We start from the raw sequence: 22,335 nt of genomic DNA, 5'->3' as shown, positions 1-22,335 counted from the left end.
TCTCTCATATCCATATTAAGAATTTACTGTCTCAATCTAAGTCTCTCTCTTTCTCTCTCTCTCTCATATCCATATTAAGAATTTACTGTCTCAATCTAAGTCTCTCTCTCTCTCTCTCTTATCCATATTAAGAATTTACTGTCTCAATCTAAGTCTCTCTCTCTCTCTCTCTCATATCCATATTAAGAATTTACTGTCTCAATCTAAGTCTCTCTCTTTCTCTCTCTCTCTCTCATATCCATATTAAGAATTTACTGTCTCAATCTAAGTCTCTCTCTTTCTCTCTCTCTCTCTCATATCAATATTAAGTCTGTCTCAATCTTTCTCTCTCTCTCTCTCATATCCATATTAAGAATTTACTGTCTCAATCTAAGTCTCTCTCTTTCTCTCTCTCTCTCTCCTACTGTCTCAATCTAAGTCTCTCTCTTTCTCTCTCTCCATATCCATATTAAGAATTTACTGTCTCAATCTAAGTCTCTCTCTTTCTCTCTCTCTCTCATATCCATATTAAGAATTTACTGTCTCAATCTAAGTCTCTCTCTTTCTCTCTCTCTCTCTCATATCCATATTAAGAATTTACTGTCTCAATCTAAGTCTCTCTCTTTCTCTCTCTCTCTCATATCCATATTAAGAATTTACTGTCTCAATCTAAGTCTCTCTCTTTCTCTCTCTCTCTCATATCCATATTAAGAATTTACTGTCTCAATCTAAGTCTCTCTCTCTTTCTCTCTCTCTCATATCCATATTAAGAATTTACTGTCTCAATCTAAGTCTCTCTCTTTCTCTCTCTCTCTCTCATATCCATATTATGAATTTACTGTCTCAATCTAAGTCTCTTTCTCTCTCTCTCTCATATCCATATTAAGAATTTACTCTAAGTCTCTCTCTTTTCTCTCTCTCCCATATCCATATTATGAATTTACTGTCTCGATCTAAGTCTCTCTCTTTCTCTCTCTCTCTCATATCCATATTAAGAATTTACTGTCTCAATCTAAGGCACTCTTTCTCTCTCTCCCATATCCATATTATGAATTTACTGTCTCGATCTAAGTCTCTCTCTTTCTCTTCTCTCTCTCTCATATCCATATTAAGAATTTACTGTCTCAATCTAAGTCTCTCTTTTCTCTCTCTCTCCATATCCATATTAAGAATTTACTGTCTCAATCTAAGTCTCTCTCTTTTTCTCTCTCTCATATCCATATTAAGAATTTACTGTCTCATCTAAGTCTCTCTCTTTTCTCTCTCTCTCATATCCATATTAAGAATTTACTGTCTCAATCTAAGTCTCTCTCTTTCTCTCTCTCTCTCATATCCATATTAAGAATTTACTGTCTCAATCTAAGTCTCTCTTTTCTCTCTCTCTCTCATATCCATATTAAGAATTACTGTCTCAATCTAAGTCTCTCTCTTTCTCTCTCTCTCTCATATCCATATTAAGAATTTACTGTCTCAATCTAAGTCTCTCTCTTTCTCTCTCTCTCTCATATCCATATTAAGAATTTACTGTCTCAATCTAAGTCACTCTCTCTTTCTCTCTCTCATACCCATATGAATTTACTGTCTCGATCTAAGTCTCTCTCTTTCTCTCTCTCTCATATCCATATTAAGGATTTACTGTCTCAATCTAAGTCACTCTTTCTCTCTCTCCCATATCCATATTATGAATTTACTGTCTCAATCAAAGTCTCTCTCCCCCTCTCTCTCTCTCTCATATCCATATTTTGAATTTACTGTCTCAATCTAAGTCTCTCTCTCATATCCATATTTTGAATTTACTGTCTCAATCTAAGTATCTGTCTCTCTCTCATATCCATATTATGAATTGACTGTCTCAATCTAAGTCTCTCTCTCTCTCATATCCATAACATGAATTTACTGTCTCAATCTAAGTCTCTCTCTCTCTCATATCCATAACATGAATTTACTGTCTCTCTCTCTCTCTCTCTCTCTCTCTCTCTCTCTCTCTCTCTCTCTCTCTCAAAAAGACCCCGACAAACTAACACAGAAAAGAACAGAGGTGTCAAAAGTAATTACCTAGTTAATAACAGTTCCTCGAGGTATATTCAAAACCACCAAACACAGGAAACAGATACTCGTCAATCACTCCATGTTGAATGGTTTATTTCAGATCTTACGCCACAGTAATCTTCTCCCAAGGCCATTGCATGAGATTATACGAAAAAAAAAGAGCTCAGTTGTACATCCAATGTACATGCGTGTACTTCTTGTGCGCATATCAGTAATATACGTGTACGCTGACAATAGTGGAAAGGTATACTGTATAACATGCAACTCAAAAGAATATTGCAATATATATACATTATATGTATATATATACACATGGCTGTGTGCTTTGGTACTCAAAATTTAAAAATGTTTACGTAAAAATGACACACTTAAATAAACTCAAACAATTTACATAGACCACATACATTCATACGCATTTTACGTGCGTAAACACACTCGCACATGGAAAGTCAATGTACAAAAATGAACACAAAAAACATTAGCAACAAAATATACGATCTACAAACAAGAAACCTACAATATAACTTCACCGGACTGTTTCAGTAGCAACAGAAAAGCCACGGGGGCCACAACCAACGCAACATTGCATTCTCGGTACATTCAACATCCTGCCAAGATTAATGACAGTTCATCTGAGCTGAATATCCGACGTGTAAAGTCTTTTTTAGTCTTTTTTTTTTGCAGTGTACTTGAACGATGAGAGTATTCGTTCAAGGTTATCGTTTAGTTTTTTTTTTTTGCGCTCGGTAACAACGACTGCTGGGAAAGGTTGGTCCTGAGGATAACATTACTTCATATGTAATTGTGTGCTGATTACATTATATATATATATATATATATATATATATATATATATATATATATATATATATATATATATATATATATGTGTGTGTGTGTGTGTGTGTGTGTGTGTGTGTGTGTCTGTGTGTGTATGTATGTATACATATATATAATTTATATAAATTATATATGTATATATACATATATTATATAATATATATAATGTAATCAAAACAATTACGTATGAATCAGGAGGGGGTGGAAAATAAGATGGGAGAGAGAATATGAAAGGAGGTACAGCAAAAAGAATGAAAGGGGTTACAGCTAGGGGCCGAAGGGACGCTGCAAAGAGACTTCAGTAACGCCTAAGAGTACAGTGCACTGCGCGAGGCACCCTGACGACCCTACTGCCCAACGGGGAAGTGTTTTATTTTGTGGGCTGTTTCATATTTAAATTAACCTACTTTATAACTGAAAGATATAGTATGATTCAAGATTGCCAGGCATCCAATATGTCAGTTTCTATTGCTTAAAATCAAAGTAAATATTAATCAAATCAAATCAAATGGGAAACAAATATTCAAAAAATACAATGAAACAGAAGCAAATATTATAAAATAAAATTAAAGAGAATATTAAAAAAAAAAAATTATCTCTAAAAGCTAAAGACATGGTCGACTTGGTGCCAAGGTCTTCCCACGACTTTCTCTCTCTCTCTTTCTCTCAAATCACCAAGGAAACAGAGGGATATAAGGCCTTTCCAGGGGAAATTTATTCCAGGTAATCCAGGTATGTTGGTTGTCCAAATCCTCTTTGGTCCTACTAATGGCTTTGCCAGGGCCCAGACGGCCTACCTGCCAAACTGTCTTTGAAAAGAGCGTTGCTTAAATCAACTTCTTTTCAACTGTTTGGGGGTCGACACGTGTTATATAATTATTTATCGCATTTTTATATTTACCTTTATTTATTTAATTGTTGGGGGACTGAGATGTGATATACAGTTTATCAATTTTTTTTATTTGTCTTTAACTGTCGGGTTTGAGATGTGACATATAGTTTATAACTTTTTTATATCTACCTTTATTTATTTAATTGTTGGGGTTGAGATGTGATATACAGTTTATCACTTTTTTTATTTATCTTAATTTATTTAACTGTTGGGGGTTAAGATGTGATATATAGTATATCACCTTTTTTATATTTACCCTAATTTATTCAACTGTTGGGGGTTGACATGTGATATAGTTTATCACTTTTTTATTTACCTTAATTTATTTAATTGCTGGGGTCGAGATGTGATAAATAGTTTATAATTTTTTTATATTTACTTTAATTTATTTAACTGCTGGGGTTTGAGATGTGATATATAGTATATCACCTTTTTTATATTTACCTAATTTACCTTTTTATATTTACCCAGTTTATCATTTTTTATATTTAATTTTAATTTATTCAACTGTTGGGGTTGAGATGTGATATAGTTTATCATTTTTTTATATTTACCTGAATTTATTCAACTGTTGGGGCTGAGACGTGATATATATTTTATAACTTTTTTTATAGTAACCTTTATTTATTTAACTGTTGGGGTTGAGATGTGATATATATTTTATCACTTTTTTATAGTAACCTTTATTTATTTAACTGCTGAGGGTTATGTGATATATATTTTATCACTTTTTCATATTTACCTTAATTTATTCAACTGTTGGAGGTCGAAATGTGTTATATAGTCTATCACCTTTTTATATTTACCTTAATTTACTCAACTGCTGGGGTCGAGATGCGTTATATATTAAATTATCGTAGATTTTTTTTATTTGCCTTCATTTATTCAACTATTGTGGGTAGAGATGAATTGTAAGGTTTATTTATCGCTTTTTTTATATTTACCTTCATTTATTGGGTGTCGAGAAGCGCTATCTAGTTTATTTATAGAATTTTTTACATTTAACTTCATTTATTGTTGTTTTTATATTATTCCACTAACAGAGAGACGAGGCAGATGTGGTCTTTGGGTTTATTTATCGCTTTCTTTCCATTTACCTTCGTTTATTGTTGTTTCATTATTCCGTAAACGTAGAACGTAGTGACAGAATGAAGAGTCTGGGAGAGCTCGAAAGATAATAAGAGCGAGTTAAAAAAATACAAATAAAAAAAGACACGAGAGACTACGAAATGGACAAAAGGACACAAGGCAGAGACCCATTGAAAACAGTGACCCCAACTAGGGAGTGAGCTGAGAAGAAGAAGAAGAAGAAGAAGAAGAAGAAGAAGAAGAAGAAGAAGAAGAAGAAGAAGAAGAAGAAGATGATGATGAATAAATATAGAGATGGATTTTTTCAATAAACCCAAAAGAATAGACGAAAGGGGAAATTAGATAGAAACACATGGAAAACAGCGACCCTTACTAGAGATTAGGCTTCAGAGGAGAAGACGACTAATGAATGTAGAGAGGTGTAGGATGGACTTTTCAATAAACTGGTTTAATAATAATAATAATAATAATAATAATAATAATAATAATAATAATAATAATAATAATAATAATAATAATAATGTTCCCAGTAAATATTCCTAATGTTGTCCATCACATAAAATTGAACAGACTAATATAGGACACAATACTACTTAACATGGCTTCAAGAAACCCCACTATTTTCATTCCATTATCAATCTGTTGTCCAATTTTGTGGCAAGTTATTAAAAAAAAAATACACACAAAAACAAAAACAAAAAACACTCGGATGAGATTTGAAGAATTGTGGGTAATTCCTGCGCACTTACAAATCCACCTTTCGAAATCCTCCTGACACAAGCCACTTGAGAAGGAAGCCATGTTGGATTTTAAGAAAGTGGTCTTCTCCAAAACTTCAGGATTTTTTTTTTTTTTTATTTTTATTTTTCATTTCTGCATATTGTGAAATTGACGTCAGTCTTCAGGCGTATTAGACTGTGGCAGCCATACATGTTCTCGATTCTTTGAGCCTGATTTTCAGATTTAATTAAACTTTATATGTAAGTTACCCTAAGTGAGGCAAAGTGGATTATACATGGAAATAAATTCTAATGTAGTTATAAGATTATTATTATTATTATTATTATTATTATTATTATTATTATTATTATTATTATTATTATTCAGAAGAAACCCTATTCATGTGGAACAAGCCACTGGCTAGGAATTCAAGCTTTCAAAGAATGTAAGGTGTTCATCTGAAAGAAGTAACAGAAGGTAAAAGAAAATACAGAAAGAAACCACTTATTAAAAGGAAAAAATAAATTAATAAATAATAATAATAATAATAATAATAATAATAATAATAATAATTACAAACACGTCCCGTGATGCAGCATTGAACGCAAGGTACAGTACTATCAATAACATTACTTCTATCAATACTGACAACTTACCCCAGCAATAAAATATTTGTAATCAGGAAATGAAGTTCAGACAACCACGAACGAAAAAGGTCTATGACACCCAAAACAAGTAACACTGAGTCAGCAAAACTCCTTTTTTGTTTTTGGTAATCCCTTGATCAATATTTACAGCAACTGCAAGATTTTCCCCCGATGCAATTGCATTTCTGCTGTCGATAAGAAGGCAGTTTGCGGAATATTGGCTCAGCACGATACAAATGTCTCGGTGAGGTTAAACAACAATAAATGTCTCGTTGCGATTGCAAGATTCCGTCCGCCATATTTTTGTCTTCATTTTTCCTAAAACTGGGTATTGGGCCTTGTCGTATTTCTGGTAAATAGCTTACATCCCCTGGCAAGGGTAGTGTGCTGACAGTGCACCTCATGCAATGCACTGTAAGCAGCAACCTCTTTCATTCCTTTAACGGTACCTCCTTTCACATTTTCTTCCATCTTACTTTCCTCAACCTTCTCCCAACAACTGATTCAGCATTATTTTCAGCGCTGAATGACCTCATAGGTCCCAGCGCTTGGTCTCTGGCTTAAATTTTACATTCCAATTCCTATTTCATCCCCTGGATTATGTCACAAGCCTTTGTCTGTCAGTCTGTCTGTCTGTTTCTTCTCAGACACAAACATACATCTGAAATATGGAACCAGCCATATTAAACTGCCAATCCACCCAGCTGTAAATGGGTACCAACCTTTGGAACCGAGAAAGAAAGGCATGGGGCTAGCTACCTCACCCCTAAAATCATTTTGAGAAACACGAAGGCTCCTTCATTCTGGAGCCAACTCCTCAAAAGAGCAAAATAAAAGAGAGAGAGAGAGAGAGAGAGAGAGAGAGAGAGAGAGAGAGAGAGAGAGAGAGAGAGAGAGAGAGCAGTGACGGGGTCATTCTTAGGCCCGCAAGTTCAGGCTAAAGAAAGTCTTGACTTCAACTCACGCAACCGCTTTCGAATTGGGAAAGTTCGGCAGGAATAGCTCTCTTGTGGGGTACTGGGGACCAGTGTTGGGGTTTTCCTGTTCGTAAGTTCTTTCTTGCACGGAAGTATTGCTGGGCAATGCCCTGTCTTGACTTGTTTTACACTGGGTAGGGACTGACTGGTTCTGTATATCTGCAGTGCAATGACAGGGCAATAATGCTTCAGTTCATTTGATATAAAGGAGAATAATTTCTATAACTAATAGTACCTAACGAAGCTCAGTAACGTTTTAACTGAACTGCAAGAAAAACGTATTATTATTATTATCATTATTATTATTATTATTATTATTATTATAATTATTATTATTATTATTATTATTCAGAAGATGAATGTATGGATGCTTGATATTTGTGGAAGTGCGTATCTGGGCCTATTTCTTTGCGCATTCACGTATATACAGACATATACACATGTAAATATATATATATATATATATATATATATATATATATATATATATATAATATATATCCTACATATATATATATTGTCTTATAAAAGGTGAAACAGATTTATTTTATTTTATTTTATATTCTATCATCATATAATAATAACAACGTCCTACCTTTTGTCTTATAAAAGGTGAAAGAGATTTATTTTATTTTATTTTATTTCTTCATCATAAAAATAACGATATGGTATATACATATACACACACACACACACACACATATATATATATATATATATATATATATATATATATATATATATATATATATATATTATATATATATATACTGTACACATATATATACATATATATTATATATACATATATATACACATATATATATATATATATATATATATCACTTTAGGTGAAATCAGTAGGGAGCCTACTTGAAAATATATGTGATCACAAAATAAAATTAAATAAAGAATTTAATAAATATGAAACTAGCATGTGCATATATATATATATATATATATATATATATATATATATATATATATAATATATAAATAAACAAAAATATATAAATATATACATACATATACAAATACACCAATACATTTACATACAGTATAAATATATGATATATATGTGTATATATGCATACATACACACATATATACATGTATATATATAATTTACAGACACCTCTCTAGTTAAAAAAAAAAAAAATACCGTTAACTGGTTCAACAGGTCGAAGCAGCATTACAGGGGCCAACGCACTTGCTTCTGAACTGATAGACTCAGGTCAAGAATAATTTGGCATTGTCAGACAAATACTGAAAGGTTTCATACGGTATTTCAGATTTGATGCAAGCAAAAAGTAACTGTTTAAACATCAGCCCACGCATATTACATACACACACACAAACACACACATATAAATATATATATATATATATATATATATATATATATATATATATATATATATATATATATATATATATATATATATATATATATATATATATATATATATATATATATATATATATATATATATATATATATATATATATATATATGAAATAAGGCCCATAAAACACTATTTAAACGTTGAAACCATATATTTTGGGCACTAGCTTCTGTGCCCTGTTCACTGGTAGAATATGGACAGGTGGAAAGTTACAATGGTATATATACAAAAACATAAAGGTGTGGCCCTAGGCCTCCGATGTTATGGAGGTGGCGTTTCTTAAGGAGGAGAATGACCAAATTCCCTAGTGGTTGGCCCATTAGTCATTCTCCTCCTTAAGAAACGCCACCTCCATAACATCGGAGGCCTAGGGCCACACCTTTTTATGTTTTTGTATATATACCATTATAACTTTCCACCTGTCCATATTCTACCAGTGAACAGGGGCACAGAAGCTAGTGCCCAAAATATATGGTTTCAACGTTTAAATAGTGTTTTATGGGCCTTCTTATATTCATATTACACTGTAGTATTACAGGAAAAGACATTCATATATATATATATATATATATATATATATATATATATATATATATATATATATACATTTACACACACATATATATATAAAACCTACGGAATATAAGTAAAAGAAATTTAACTAACACAAGGCCAACGAATGAAAGGAAAAAATAAATATCACCAAGCAGCTGAAGAACAAACCAACGTACAGTCAATTATTGACGAACACACACAAGCCACGCCGTTAACATTAACATGATAAAAAGGGCAAGACAGACAGACAAGTGTTTTCAACGTACGAGGACTTTGTGACTTCAGACCAGATAGTGGCTCGAGACCTCTGCGAGTCCTCTTTCGATTCCTTACAAACAATAAACAGTATGCACACACACACACACACACACACACACACACACACACACACACACACACACACACACACACATATATATATATATATATATATATATATATATATATATATATATATATATATATATATATATATATATATATGTATGTATTGGAGCATGGATGAACTTTTTAATTTTAAACCGATTACATTTTTGGATGTTAGTGGGAAGTCACACACACACACACACACACACACACACACACACACACACACACACATATATATATATATTTTACATATATGTATATATATATATATATATATTTACATATATGTATACATATATGTAAATATATTATATATATACTGTATATGACTTCCCTCTAATATCCAAAAATATAATCGGTTTAAAATTAAAAAATATTAATCCTTACTCCAAACACAAGCCTATGCAGGATCCAGACACTAAGTACTCCGCTTAAAAACGATTTCATATTATCAACAATATCGCTACGAAACTATCACGGCATATATTCATAAATACGATCATATTAATATGACCAGTCACGTCTGGGTCCTTAAGTATTGTATGAGCCCTATTTGTGTCAGCGGGCACACAGCACAGCTGCTGGGAACCTGCTCTAATTCTGCCCCATGGGCACTTCCGGTATCGAAGGCGAGTCAAATATTTTAATTTTCGAATGGATCTCTCTCTCTCTCTCTCTCTCTCTCTCTCTCTCTCTCTCTCTCTCTCTCTATATATATATATATATATATATATATATATATATATATATATATATATATATATATGTATGTACATACATAAGTGTATATATATTATATATAGTATATATATATGTATATATATATATATATATATATATATATATATATATATATATATATATATATATATATATGTATGTATGTATGTATTCAAGCTACTTCAAGTCTTAACAAGCTAGGATGTTATTTACAGAAAACACAGCTTTTTCGTATCGCCTCGTAAATATTTACACAAAATTTCTAATGTCTTTTAATATCTTTAAGAAGATGCCACAGACATAAAAGGGGCTTGTTTTTATCATAAATACAGCAATTTCATCTTATCTCATAAATCTTAACGAATACAACTTTTAATATCTTCAAGAAGAAGCTAGAGATCTAAAAGGACTTGTTTTTATGATAAATATGACATTTTAATCTCGCATTATAAATCTTAATGAATGTAGTTTCTAATATCACTGAGGAAGATGTTAGACATGAAAAAAAAAAAACTCGTACACATCCTCACACAAAGGTGGACAGAACTGGAAAAACCTACCCTGACCGAATGACTATTAAGAAAAAAAAAAAAAAAAAAAAAAGAAAGAAAACTACTCGATTATGGAGAAGTAAACCAGGTTAATTTAAAACCTCCCACTCACCTAGATACACCCTCCCCCCCTCTCCCGTCCTCATACCTCGTATCTGTTTACCGAAGCAAAAATTCTGTCAATAAATCAATATTAATAATCTTGACATGACAAGCACATGATTTTTTTTAAAAGTCTTTATGAGTTAATGTCTTTTGGATGACTGGACAACAGCCTTCAAGGTGACCACGGCTCGGAAGATATAGAGCAAGTTAAATTAGTTTGTAAATTCGATTCCTTTGTTTATACAGGCGTGTAAAGTAGGCTCGCAAAAAACGGCTGTCATGCTATCTCTGCCTTGTAAAGCTTATGCAAATATGTAACAGATTAGTAATAGTGTATGAATGCATGTATGTGTATATATATATATATATATATATATATGTGTGTGTGTGTGTGTGTGCGTGTGTATAATTTTTATGCCATAGCCGTTTCTTTTAGACTGGCTTTCGACAGTAATACCATTTGATTTCGACAAAACAAAAAACTAAATAAAAGAGAGAAGACAAAGACATTATTCATGCAAGGTTTTGGGAACGAGGAGACTTACGTAGCGAAAAAGAAAAAGCAAAAAGACTTCGCATACTTTGAACGCAAGCAGATCTAAAAGCAACGCATGCAAAAAAAACTGATTTTTATCTGCAAAACTATTATTTTTATCCCGACGTAAAATGACTTCATATATTTGATATTCAAGGACTGACATACACTAACCTCCCACAAGCAGATCTACAAGCAACGCAAGCAAAACTATGATTTTTATTTACACTATCATTTTCCCTACCAAAAAAACAATAAACAAAAACTTCATATATCTGATTATCAAGCACTAACATACACTTGCCTCCTACAAGCACATGTGAAAGCAACGCAAGCAAAACTATTATTTTTATTTATTTTTCTGACGTCAAATGCACAAGGAAATACGCGATCTTCCTCCCCCGGCAAGCACGTGGTCCGTTAGGAGCAGACCCGCCCAGGTAAGGTCACCTGGAACAGTACCAAGAAAGAGAGAGAGAGAGAGAGAGAGAGAGAGAAAGTTCAAAACATTTCAAGAACATGCCTACACAAATAGTGTCTATACCTATCTGCATATAGAGAGGAAGACTTGTAGAAATGAGAGAGAGAGAGAGAGAGAGAGAGAGAGAGAGAGAGAGAGAGAGAGAGAGAGAGAGAGAGAGAGAGAGAGAGAGAAATTCCCTCAGGCTTTCAACCGTCGTTAAAACTGCTTATAATTATAGTTGAAAACACACATTAGAATAAATAGAAGCTTTCAAAACATTACAAGAACATACATACACGCACACATATACAGTATATATAATATACACATACACACACACACACACACACACACACACACACACACACACACATATATATATATATATATATATATATATATATATATATAGATAGATAGATAGATAGATAGATAGATAGATAGATAGATACAGAAGTAGACTGGTGTAGAGAGAGAGAGAGAGAGAGAGAGAGAGAGAGAGAGAGAGAGAGAGAGAGATGTAACTGATAATAAGGAACTGGTTTACGGCCGAGCACCGGTCTCTCACAGGGTAAATTCAGAACTTACAGAATTCCCGTGTTATCTGATAATTCTTCTTCTTCTTCTTCTGTGATCTACATTTGATCACTGCTTCATTGCATGCACCCATATTCTCTCTCTCAGCATTATTGCAATGAAGCGCAACGGTAAAATTTCTACGGTAATATAATTTTTATTTTACTTAAATGCAAACATACCTATAAGCCAGAGAGAGAGAGAGAGAGAGAGAGAGAGAGAGAGAGAGAGAGAGAGAGAGAGAGAGAGAGAGAGAGAGAGAGAGAGAGACAACACTTTAAGAACATACCCACACAAAATATATATATATATATATATATATATATATATATATATATATATATATATATATATATATATATATATATATATATATATATATATCTGCAAACATGTAAAGGTAGGTCAGTGAGAGAGAGAGAGAGAGAGAGAGAGAGAGAGAGAGAATTCATGATAGCAAGAGACGATATACGAAAATTTCACTTCAAAACCAGTTTATTAAAAAGATAAATACAATGTAAGAGTAATAATGGTATGAATGATAAAGAGTTTAAAACTTCATATATTACTGACTGAGGTGGTGTGAGGAAAACCATTGAAGATAAATAATACTAATGAATATTAAAAGTATACAACTATATTTACTGCATCATCCAACTCACACACACACACACACACACACACACACACACACACACACACACACATTCAAAGATGGCAAATATAATTAACATATGCTCCCAGAATGAACCAAACTGAAAGTTAGATGTAAAAAACATTACTTTTACGATATAGAAATATTTCATAAAAATATTTACAAAACAGTAGAAAAAAAAAGAGTTACACTTGTGTTGAACAAATTTAAATAAATTCAAAAAACGTATAGCACAAAGAATGCAGAAATTATCTAACCTGCAAAGCTATGAGCAAAACCTAAATAATTCTAAAAGCAGACTGAACTAAATGCAGAGCAGACGACTCGCTAAAATTATTCCACGCCAAAATGGGACACCAAACGCACGGACACTGTTTTAATGAAATTCCTTAAACGAGCAGTACTATGTCAGAGCAGAATAAATAAATAAATAAATAAATAAATAAATAAATATAAAAAAGAGGAAGAATACGAACGGTACACTGCTTTATTAAAATTAAGCGTTATGGTTGAAATTATGGTGAATTTTGCATGCTAAAGTTTGTAAAACTATATATATAATATACATACTGTATATATACAATATATATATAATATATTATATATATATATATATATATATATATATATATATATATATATATATATACATACACGTACACACAAACACACAAACACACATACATATATAGAACTAATGAACGCGTTTCACACAGAATCAATTTCTGACTCACATCAGGATCGAACCCTGTCTCTCAAATGAAAGGCCAGGGCGCTACCAATTGACCAACACAGGTCATGACCTGTGTGGGTCAAATGGTACCGCCCTAGCCTTCATTTGAGAGACTGGGGTCTGATCCTGATGTGGGTCAGAAATGTAAATATATATATATATATATATATATATATATATATATATATATATATATATATATATATATATATATATATATATATATATATATATATATATATATATATATATATATATATATAGAGAGAGAGAGAGAGAGAGAGAGAGAGAGAGAGAGAGAGAGAGAGAGAGAGAGAAACGCAAAACAGAAACACGTCTAGAAGCCTATCAAAACAAAACGCACAAACAACAAGAAAAACAACAGGTGGAAAATGAGATGGAGAACAACACTCCTCTACTAGTACCCTGTAGGATTTGAAAAACAACTTACGGGACGAAACACGAAACGTGAAACAAAATATGTCGCGTAGCTTTGAAGGAAACTCAGATTCTCTCTTGAATTTGGTGGGAACTGGACATACAGTTCATTATGGATATTTCTTTAAATACAGATTAGAGAGAGAGAGAGAGAGAGAGGGAGAGAGTTTTGAAAAATGAATAATATACCTTTAGTTTAGAGCAAAGAGAGAGAGAGAGGATTTTGAATACTGAAACTGATATCTTGTACAGACCTAGAACAAAGGGAAAAAAGAGAGAGAGAGAGAGAGAGAGAGAGAGAGAGAGAGAGAGAGAGAGAGAGAAACCACCACTTAGCATACTTGAAGTTCTCCCTGCGATGCCAACGCGAAACTAACCAATCAATCAACCCTGTTAGGACGAAGTGTGAATGTAAGAATTATCTCCTACGGTAAGGACCACGGACCGTGGTTAAGGACAGGAGGAATACTTTTCAAGAGCCCCACGCACCCCAATGAGAAACGAGATCATCATCATAGGGTTAAATCATTCCGACTGAGTAGCTTTCTTAAGGTACCAAAGGGTACGTTCTACCTATAAATGCGTCTGTATTCCAACTTTGAAAGACGCGCTGTATTCAAAGGAAGCACGAAAATTAAACTTTAGCAAACTTCAAATTTTGTTAAACTTTGTGACATAACCCCTCTATCTTCAGAGATAATTTATCTCCTAAACTGCCATTAAACTCTAAAATTAAAAGCTTATGCGTGTTTCTGTTCTCTGAATTCGTACTTTATAAACCCAACTTTGGGACACAGTCAATTCACGTATTCATTACAGAGCGTGACGTAACGAATGTTACAACGTAAATGTCACGGCGTTTAAAAAAAAAAAAAAAAAAAAAAAAAAGTACTTCGATTTGCATAGCGTGTATTGTGTATATTTACACATAAGTGAGTGTACGCATGGAAGCACGATGGATACAAACAGTCATTTGCTTGCCCAAGCAGCAAACCGCAGCATGAGAATGTCTAAAGCCATAATGGAAGTTGGAAGTCCCCATTCAATGACTCAGTCTTCATTTTCTATCTTTTTTTTCTTACTGCATCATCTACATTTGCAATTTCTTCTATGCAAATCCTTGCAATCTCTACTTTCCAAAGCCTTGCAATCTGTACTTGGAAAAGATATGCAATCTCTACTTTCCAAAGCCTTGCAATCTGTACTTGGAAAAGCCTTGCAATCTCTACTTTGCAAAGCCTTCCAAACTCTTTGCAAGCCCTTTCCTTTGCATATCCTTGCAATCTCTTCTTTGCAAAGCCTTGCAATCTCTACTTTGCAAAGCATTGCAATCTCTACTTTGCAAAGCTTTGCAATGTATACTTTGCAAAGCCTTGCAATCTGTACTTTTTAAAGCATTGCAATGTCTACTTTACAAATCTGTTTTGTCCTGCAATCTGTTTTGCAAAGCCTTGTAATATATCCTTTGTAAAGTCTTGCAAAATCCTTTGTAAGGCCTTGCAATATATCTTTTGCAAAGTCTACAGTATACTTTGCAAAGCCTTGTAATATACTTTGCAAAGCCTTGCAATATAACAAAGTCTTGCAATATATCCTTTGTAAATCCTTTGCAAATATCTGTACTTTGCAAAGTCTTGCAATATACCCTCTGCAAAGTCTTGCAATATATCCTTTGCAAAGTCTTGCAATCTGTACTTTGCAAAGCCTTGCAAAATATCCTTTGCAAAGTCTTGCAATATATCCTTTGCAACGTCTTGCAATATATCCTTTGCAAAGTCTTGCAATACATCCTTTGCAAAGTCTTGCAATATATCCTTTGCAAGGTCTTGCAATCTATACTTTGCAAAGCCTTGCAATATATCCTTTGCAAACTTGCAATATATCCTTTGCAAAGTCTTGCAATCTGTACTTTGCAAAGCCCTGCAATATATCCTTTGTAAAGTCTTGCAATAGATCCTTTGCAAAGCCTTGTAATCTGTACTTTACAAAGCCTTCCATCTTATATCAACAGCCCCAGCCTCAAGCATCTATTACGAAAGAGCTATTATCTGTTCGTCTCGAAACACCTACATCATCTCGTGACCGCTCATTTTCGACAGTTTAGGGGGCGTGGGTGGACGTAGAGATGGGGGGGAGAGGAGGGCAGGGGAAGGGGTAGGATAAGAGGTAAGGTGGTCCACTTCCCTCTCTCATCACCTTGATCGATGCTTCAAAGCACATGAACGAAAGATTTTTACTCCAGAAATAAAAAATGGAAACAATGTTAGAGAGGAATATATATATATATATATATATATATATATATATATATATATATATATATATATATATATATATACATATATATATATATATATATATATATATATATACATACACACACACACACACACTTTTTTCTTAAAGGAAAAAAAGTAAAACTGATTATGATCATGAATACAATTTTAAGATACCCAGCATCCTCTACAAGATTTCCCCACCGAGAACCCTGGAAAGATGATAGTTACCCACCCCACCTTAGCACCCGAAGAGGAAGCGGTTTCTCAGTTCCCAAGGCCGGGACACTCGACCATAAAAGTACAGCACAATCAGAGGGACCAATCAGCTGTTGAAGATAGGCTGGGATTTCTCATCCATTAGAAAGTCCATGACGAGGTACAAGTGTGCATAATTATGACAAGATCACGAGCAGTTTCCTCTCTCTTCACGAAACTGCAGACTCGAGGGAGAGCTGATATGTGATTATTTCCAGCATTTTATGGCTGCTACCTGCAATTTCTACAACGGAATTTCCCAAAAACTTCTTTATTCTCCTTTCTTGGAAAAATATCCCTAAAGTTGCTGTCTCACAGACTATTTTTATACTTCCTCTGATGCTGTACTACTAATACTAGCAGAAAAAAATACTGATTCTGTCACATGGGACGAATGGTGAGATCATGTAAAAAAGACATTTCCCACCTTCAAAGGAGCAGTCAATTTGAATTAATCTGAATCAAAATATACTTAATATCAGCCATTTGATAAATAGTTTAATCAATGTGAATGATATTTTTTTAGGCAGCTTCAAGTTCTCCGCTGATTTAGTTGTAAAAAAAAAAAAAAACACTTCTGACCTATAGTATGCTAAAACATATAACCACAGCCTGACAACAAAGAACTTAAAGAAACAACTAGTTCCTAGAACTAGTTTTCATATCCTACCGAACTGATTTCGGGGACATTATCCTTGGCTGGGAAAGAAGGAAAGAGGATATATTCTTCCCGAACAAGCAGAGGTGCCGATCTCTCGTTACAAGATGCCGAACATGAGTGGGACTACTTTTGTCGCCAGTACCTGCTGATACGGGTAAACTGCGTAGCAAGACACACACCATGTTATAAAAAATCTCTGAGAGAGATGATTTAAGGCCCTTCATTACGAGAGAGAGAGAGAGAGAGAGAGAGAGAGAAACAGCAAACAAGCAAGAAGGGCAAACACACAGCCATACCTTGACAGCGAAAACACAAAGCCAAACAACATTTTCTTCTACGGCATTACAACCTGCTCGCTGCTTGGCACGGGAGTACGACTCTTGCGTAAGGGTGTCCCTAAGGGCTAACTTTGAGGACCCGAAAAAAATGGGTTTTTCAAGGTCAACCGCTAAGGATTTTAAAGTTATCGAGGGTGGGGAGTGGGGGGGGATGTCTTGGGTAAATTGCGTTGACTCCCAGTTACTCTATCATTCACGGGTAAAAAAAAAAAAAAAAAAAAGTGGTTTTGGTTTTGGTTTTCTCTTCTCTCTCTGACGCTTGGATGTCAAAGAAAAGCATTTATGATATTTCAATGTATTTTAAATCTGGACACAGCATACACATTCATTCTCTCTCTCTCTCTCTCTCTCTCTCTCTCTCTATATATATATATATATATATATATATATATATATATATATATATATATATATATATATATATATATATATATATATATATAATATACACGAGCATGCACACACAAATAATGTTCAGTCCTTTAAAAAGCTGGTTTCGAATTTTCCCAAAATATCTCATCGCATGCAACTGCATCACCAGCAGTACCAAAATACAAAAGCAAAATAAAAAGAAAATGACATATGCTTATGTAACTGATTACAGTTACATAAGACAGGTGATAATTTTCAGTAAAGAAAAACAAAAGGACTTCCGCTAACAATGTCGTAGTTTTCATTTATCTCAGCGAGTTTTTTTTTTTTTTTTTTTACTTTCATATCCTTTACTTATATTAGGTAACATTTCTCACCACTTTATTACTAATATATCCAGATATTTTTAGGCTATTATGTAATGTAGAAATAACATTATAGTTAATTAGGAAAATATATTGGGACAAATAAGAGATACTAATCACATACGCCATCATCTACCTATATTTTAGGCAATTATTCATATAAGGTACACATACACATTCTTTCTCTGTCACGTGAGACAACAGCAAGAGGGTTAAGGAAAGGAAAGAGAGAGAGAGAGATTCTTGATGGTAACAGACTGAACACTGGCAAAAGCAATTGTAAGTGTATAAGAAACAGATCAGTACTTAAAAAGTGCGATGTAAAATCATTCTCGTTTAAAATTTGGCAAGAATCGAATCACTGATTCAGAATCACAAACCCACCTAACACGACAACCACCTAACCCCACACATCCAATTTGATTCTCCCTACAGTAAACTACATTATCACAATACGTAAGCATCCAACATACTCTGAACATAAGCATCCAACACACTCTAAACGTAAGCATACAACATAGTCTAAACATGAGCATCCAACATACTCTAAACGTAAGTATCCAACATAGTCTAAACATGAGCATCCAACATACTATAAACGTAAGCATCCAACACTCTCTAAATATAAGCTTCATCCAAAATTCTTTAAACGTAAGCATCCAACATACTCTAAACATCACCATCCAACATACTCTAAACGTAAGCATCCAACATACTCTAAACATCACCATCCAACATACTCTAAACATCATCATCCAACATTACTCTAAACGTAATCATCCAACATACTCTAAACACCACCGTCCAACATTACTCTAAACATCACCATCCAACATCACTCTAAACGTAAGCATCCAACATACTCTAAATCAGTGGTTCTCAACCTTTTTATTACCACGCCCCCTCTAAGAGCTGGTCCTTCCCTCCACGCCCCCCTTGCATCTATGAGTAAAATTCCCTCCCAGATTTAAGGGAAAATAAAAAAAAAGAGAAAGAGAAGGAGTTTCAAGGACAGGAGGGAGGTAAATAATTACAAAATAATGGTAAGTCTAGCGAGTCTAACTAGAGTGGTAGACTATGGAAACTAACGTTATAAGGCAATACGGATGCATATTTTTAATAAACTTCTGAATATTAGTTCCTCACTCTTGTTAAGAAAATAACGAATTTAATTCTAGAATTTTTAAATTTTCCCTAGGCCTCGCGCCTCCCCTGAAACGTAAGCATGAGAACATGCTCTAAATAAAGAAATAAACAATAGTCGCAAGGAAACCTGTTCTCAGCATAGCTAACGGAGAGCAACAGTAGACAATAGATGTTACTGCAGATGACAGCATCCCGTTATTAAAAAAGGAAAATTATAGACACCAACCCAAATAAAAAGAAAGGGTTATAGATTCTGAAAACACGGGAGAATTATACGTTTCTATGGTTGTCTATATATGAAAGCGCGCACGCGCATGCGTACAGACACGCAAACACACACACACACATATATATATATATAAACATACATAATGTAGACACACACATATATATGTATGTAGCTATACACACATATGTATGTAGATAGAGTAAACAACACACAAGCACGCAAGAAACAGAAGTAAATTTCCGACTCACGTCGGGATCGATCCCAGGTCTCTTTCGGTAGCACCCTTGCCTTTCAACTGAAAGACCTGGGTTCGATCCTGACGTGAGTCGGAAATTTACATATGAATATATATACATATATACTGTATGTATATATATATATATACATATGTATGTATATATATATATATATATATATATATATACAGAGAGAGAGAGAGAGAGAGAGAGAGAGAGAGAGAGAGAGAGAGACGCGTATCTGCTAACAGCCCTGAATACAATGCACCAGCAAACACTTACCGTTATGAGGTCACTCGTTTGTGGACACATACACAATCACATACATACATCTAAACGCACCGCCCACCGCAATAGAAATAAAAATACAATTTTGCAGATATAAATAAAAAGAAAGTAAAAGCAAGAACAAAACACAGCCAATTTCAGCAACAAAACAATAAAACTAGTTTGCGAAAATAAATAAAAAGAACGAAATGGGAATCAAATGCAGACCAAATACAAAAATTAAAATTTACAAAAAAAAAAAAATGCTGGAACAATTAACCGACAGCATGACAACGCGGTATCATAACGCCGTACAATATTACACCATATCCGTACCACAATACTGAGGCTAATGAACAGTACACGTCACTTCATGAGACCGTAATGCGCCTTTGTAATTAATTCCGAGGGAATTTTTTATTTTATTTGATTTATTTTTTTTTTTTTTTTTAGTGCTGACACCCACGTCATCCAATAAAGAGGGGAAAATGATGGGCATTTATTTCGGTGCTGTATTAAGAATGGGACGTTTCTGAAATTTTTTTTTAATATTATTCTATGGTCTATCTTCGAGGGTGTTAAATGATTAGTTTTTCTATATTTTACGTCATGCGCTACTATCTATCTTTATATTTGTGTGCGTGTGAACATGTATGTATGTATGTACATATGTATATATATACACATGCACACAGACATTCATAAGTGATGTATTTATACATATATAAAGACACACATACGGTATATATACATAACTACAGTATATAAATATATATATGTAAATACATTATTCACGAAAAAAACAATAATCTATTAATTCACAAAAATGTGTCTCATAAACAATAAAAACGATTTCAGATTTAAGGGTTACAGGCTGGATTATACCACGTGATTAAACAACCACTAAACATATTGAAAAAAAATACAAAAAAAAATCTGAACTCTACACGACCAGGAAAGTTCATTGGGAATACAACTTGTAAACACTTTTCAAGTCTGGAATCGGGCGTGTCAGTCCCATCAAGAACCGGTTCCCCTTATGCACTGCTCCCGGAGAGAGAGAGAGAGAGAGAGAGAGAGAGAGAGGTTTGCCGGTTAATTCGGCGTGTCAAACGGGTCGTTGTACTGTATAGTTACACCATACATTGTATCTATTTACAGTTGGTGAGGTGATGAAGACTTAAAAGATGTATAATAATCAAGGAATCAGAAATACATGGACATATCACGATATATATATATATATATATATATATATATATATATATATATATATATATATATATATATATATATATATATATTTCATAGCTATCAGTCTATACACAGATGATATCTGACTTACGTTAAGTACCCAAAACTTAAGTCCGAAAATTCCTACTTAAACCACATAACGAGCCTTACAGTAACAGGCATCTACGTAACTTATCGTATAAACCAAAATAAAATTTATATTACTTACGCACAGCGAGGGCGTACATCTGAAGCGCGCACGCGCAGAACCACAGAAGCAAAAGCTTCTTCATCCTGAAGCTTTTCTCCTCCTCAAACGTCAGAGAGAAGAGGAAACTTGTTAATGTTGAAGTCACAGGCCACGAAAGGAAACTGGGAAGAGGAACACAAATAGTACTGTCGCTGGAGTGGTTCGGATTGCTCTAACGGCCAGCCACCAACCCTCAGGCTCTTTTAAAGGCTCGGCGCTGCAGTTAACCGAGTTGCCAGTTAGTTATTTATTTGGGAAACCACTTCAGGAAGTTGTTTGATTTGCTTTATCGATACATGAATGAAGGAGGGAGGCGTACAGAGGAAGACCTTATCTTATATCTGTCTGGAATAGATCTACGACTTCATTAACTAATAAATACGAAAATAAGACTGTTTTTTAAGC

General features: G+C 33.6%; 1 protein-coding gene across 12 annotated transcripts in view; it reads right to left on the bottom strand.

Moving 5' to 3' along the window:
• LOC136853605 (kielin/chordin-like protein) overlaps positions 1 to 22,119 on the bottom strand; it is a 55,616-nt gene extending 33,497 nt beyond the window's left edge. For all 12 annotated transcript variants that reach the window (XM_067129356.1, XM_067129362.1, XM_067129365.1 and 9 more), the window contains exon 1: positions 21,910 to 22,119. In XM_067129356.1, the coding sequence (XP_066985457.1) occupies positions 21,910 to 21,973 (64 nt within the window). In that variant the 5' untranslated portion in view covers positions 21,974 to 22,119. The remainder of the gene's footprint in view (positions 1 to 21,909) is intronic.
• Between the last annotated feature and the right edge of the window lie 216 nt (positions 22,120 to 22,335).

Source organism: Macrobrachium rosenbergii, chromosome 27 (genome assembly GCF_040412425.1).
Source record: "Macrobrachium rosenbergii isolate ZJJX-2024 chromosome 27, ASM4041242v1, whole genome shotgun sequence".
Lineage (NCBI taxonomy): Eukaryota > Metazoa > Arthropoda > Malacostraca > Decapoda > Palaemonidae > Macrobrachium > Macrobrachium rosenbergii.
The sequence above is the reverse complement of the archived record's forward strand: the minus strand, read 5'-3'. Positions and strand labels throughout refer to the sequence as shown.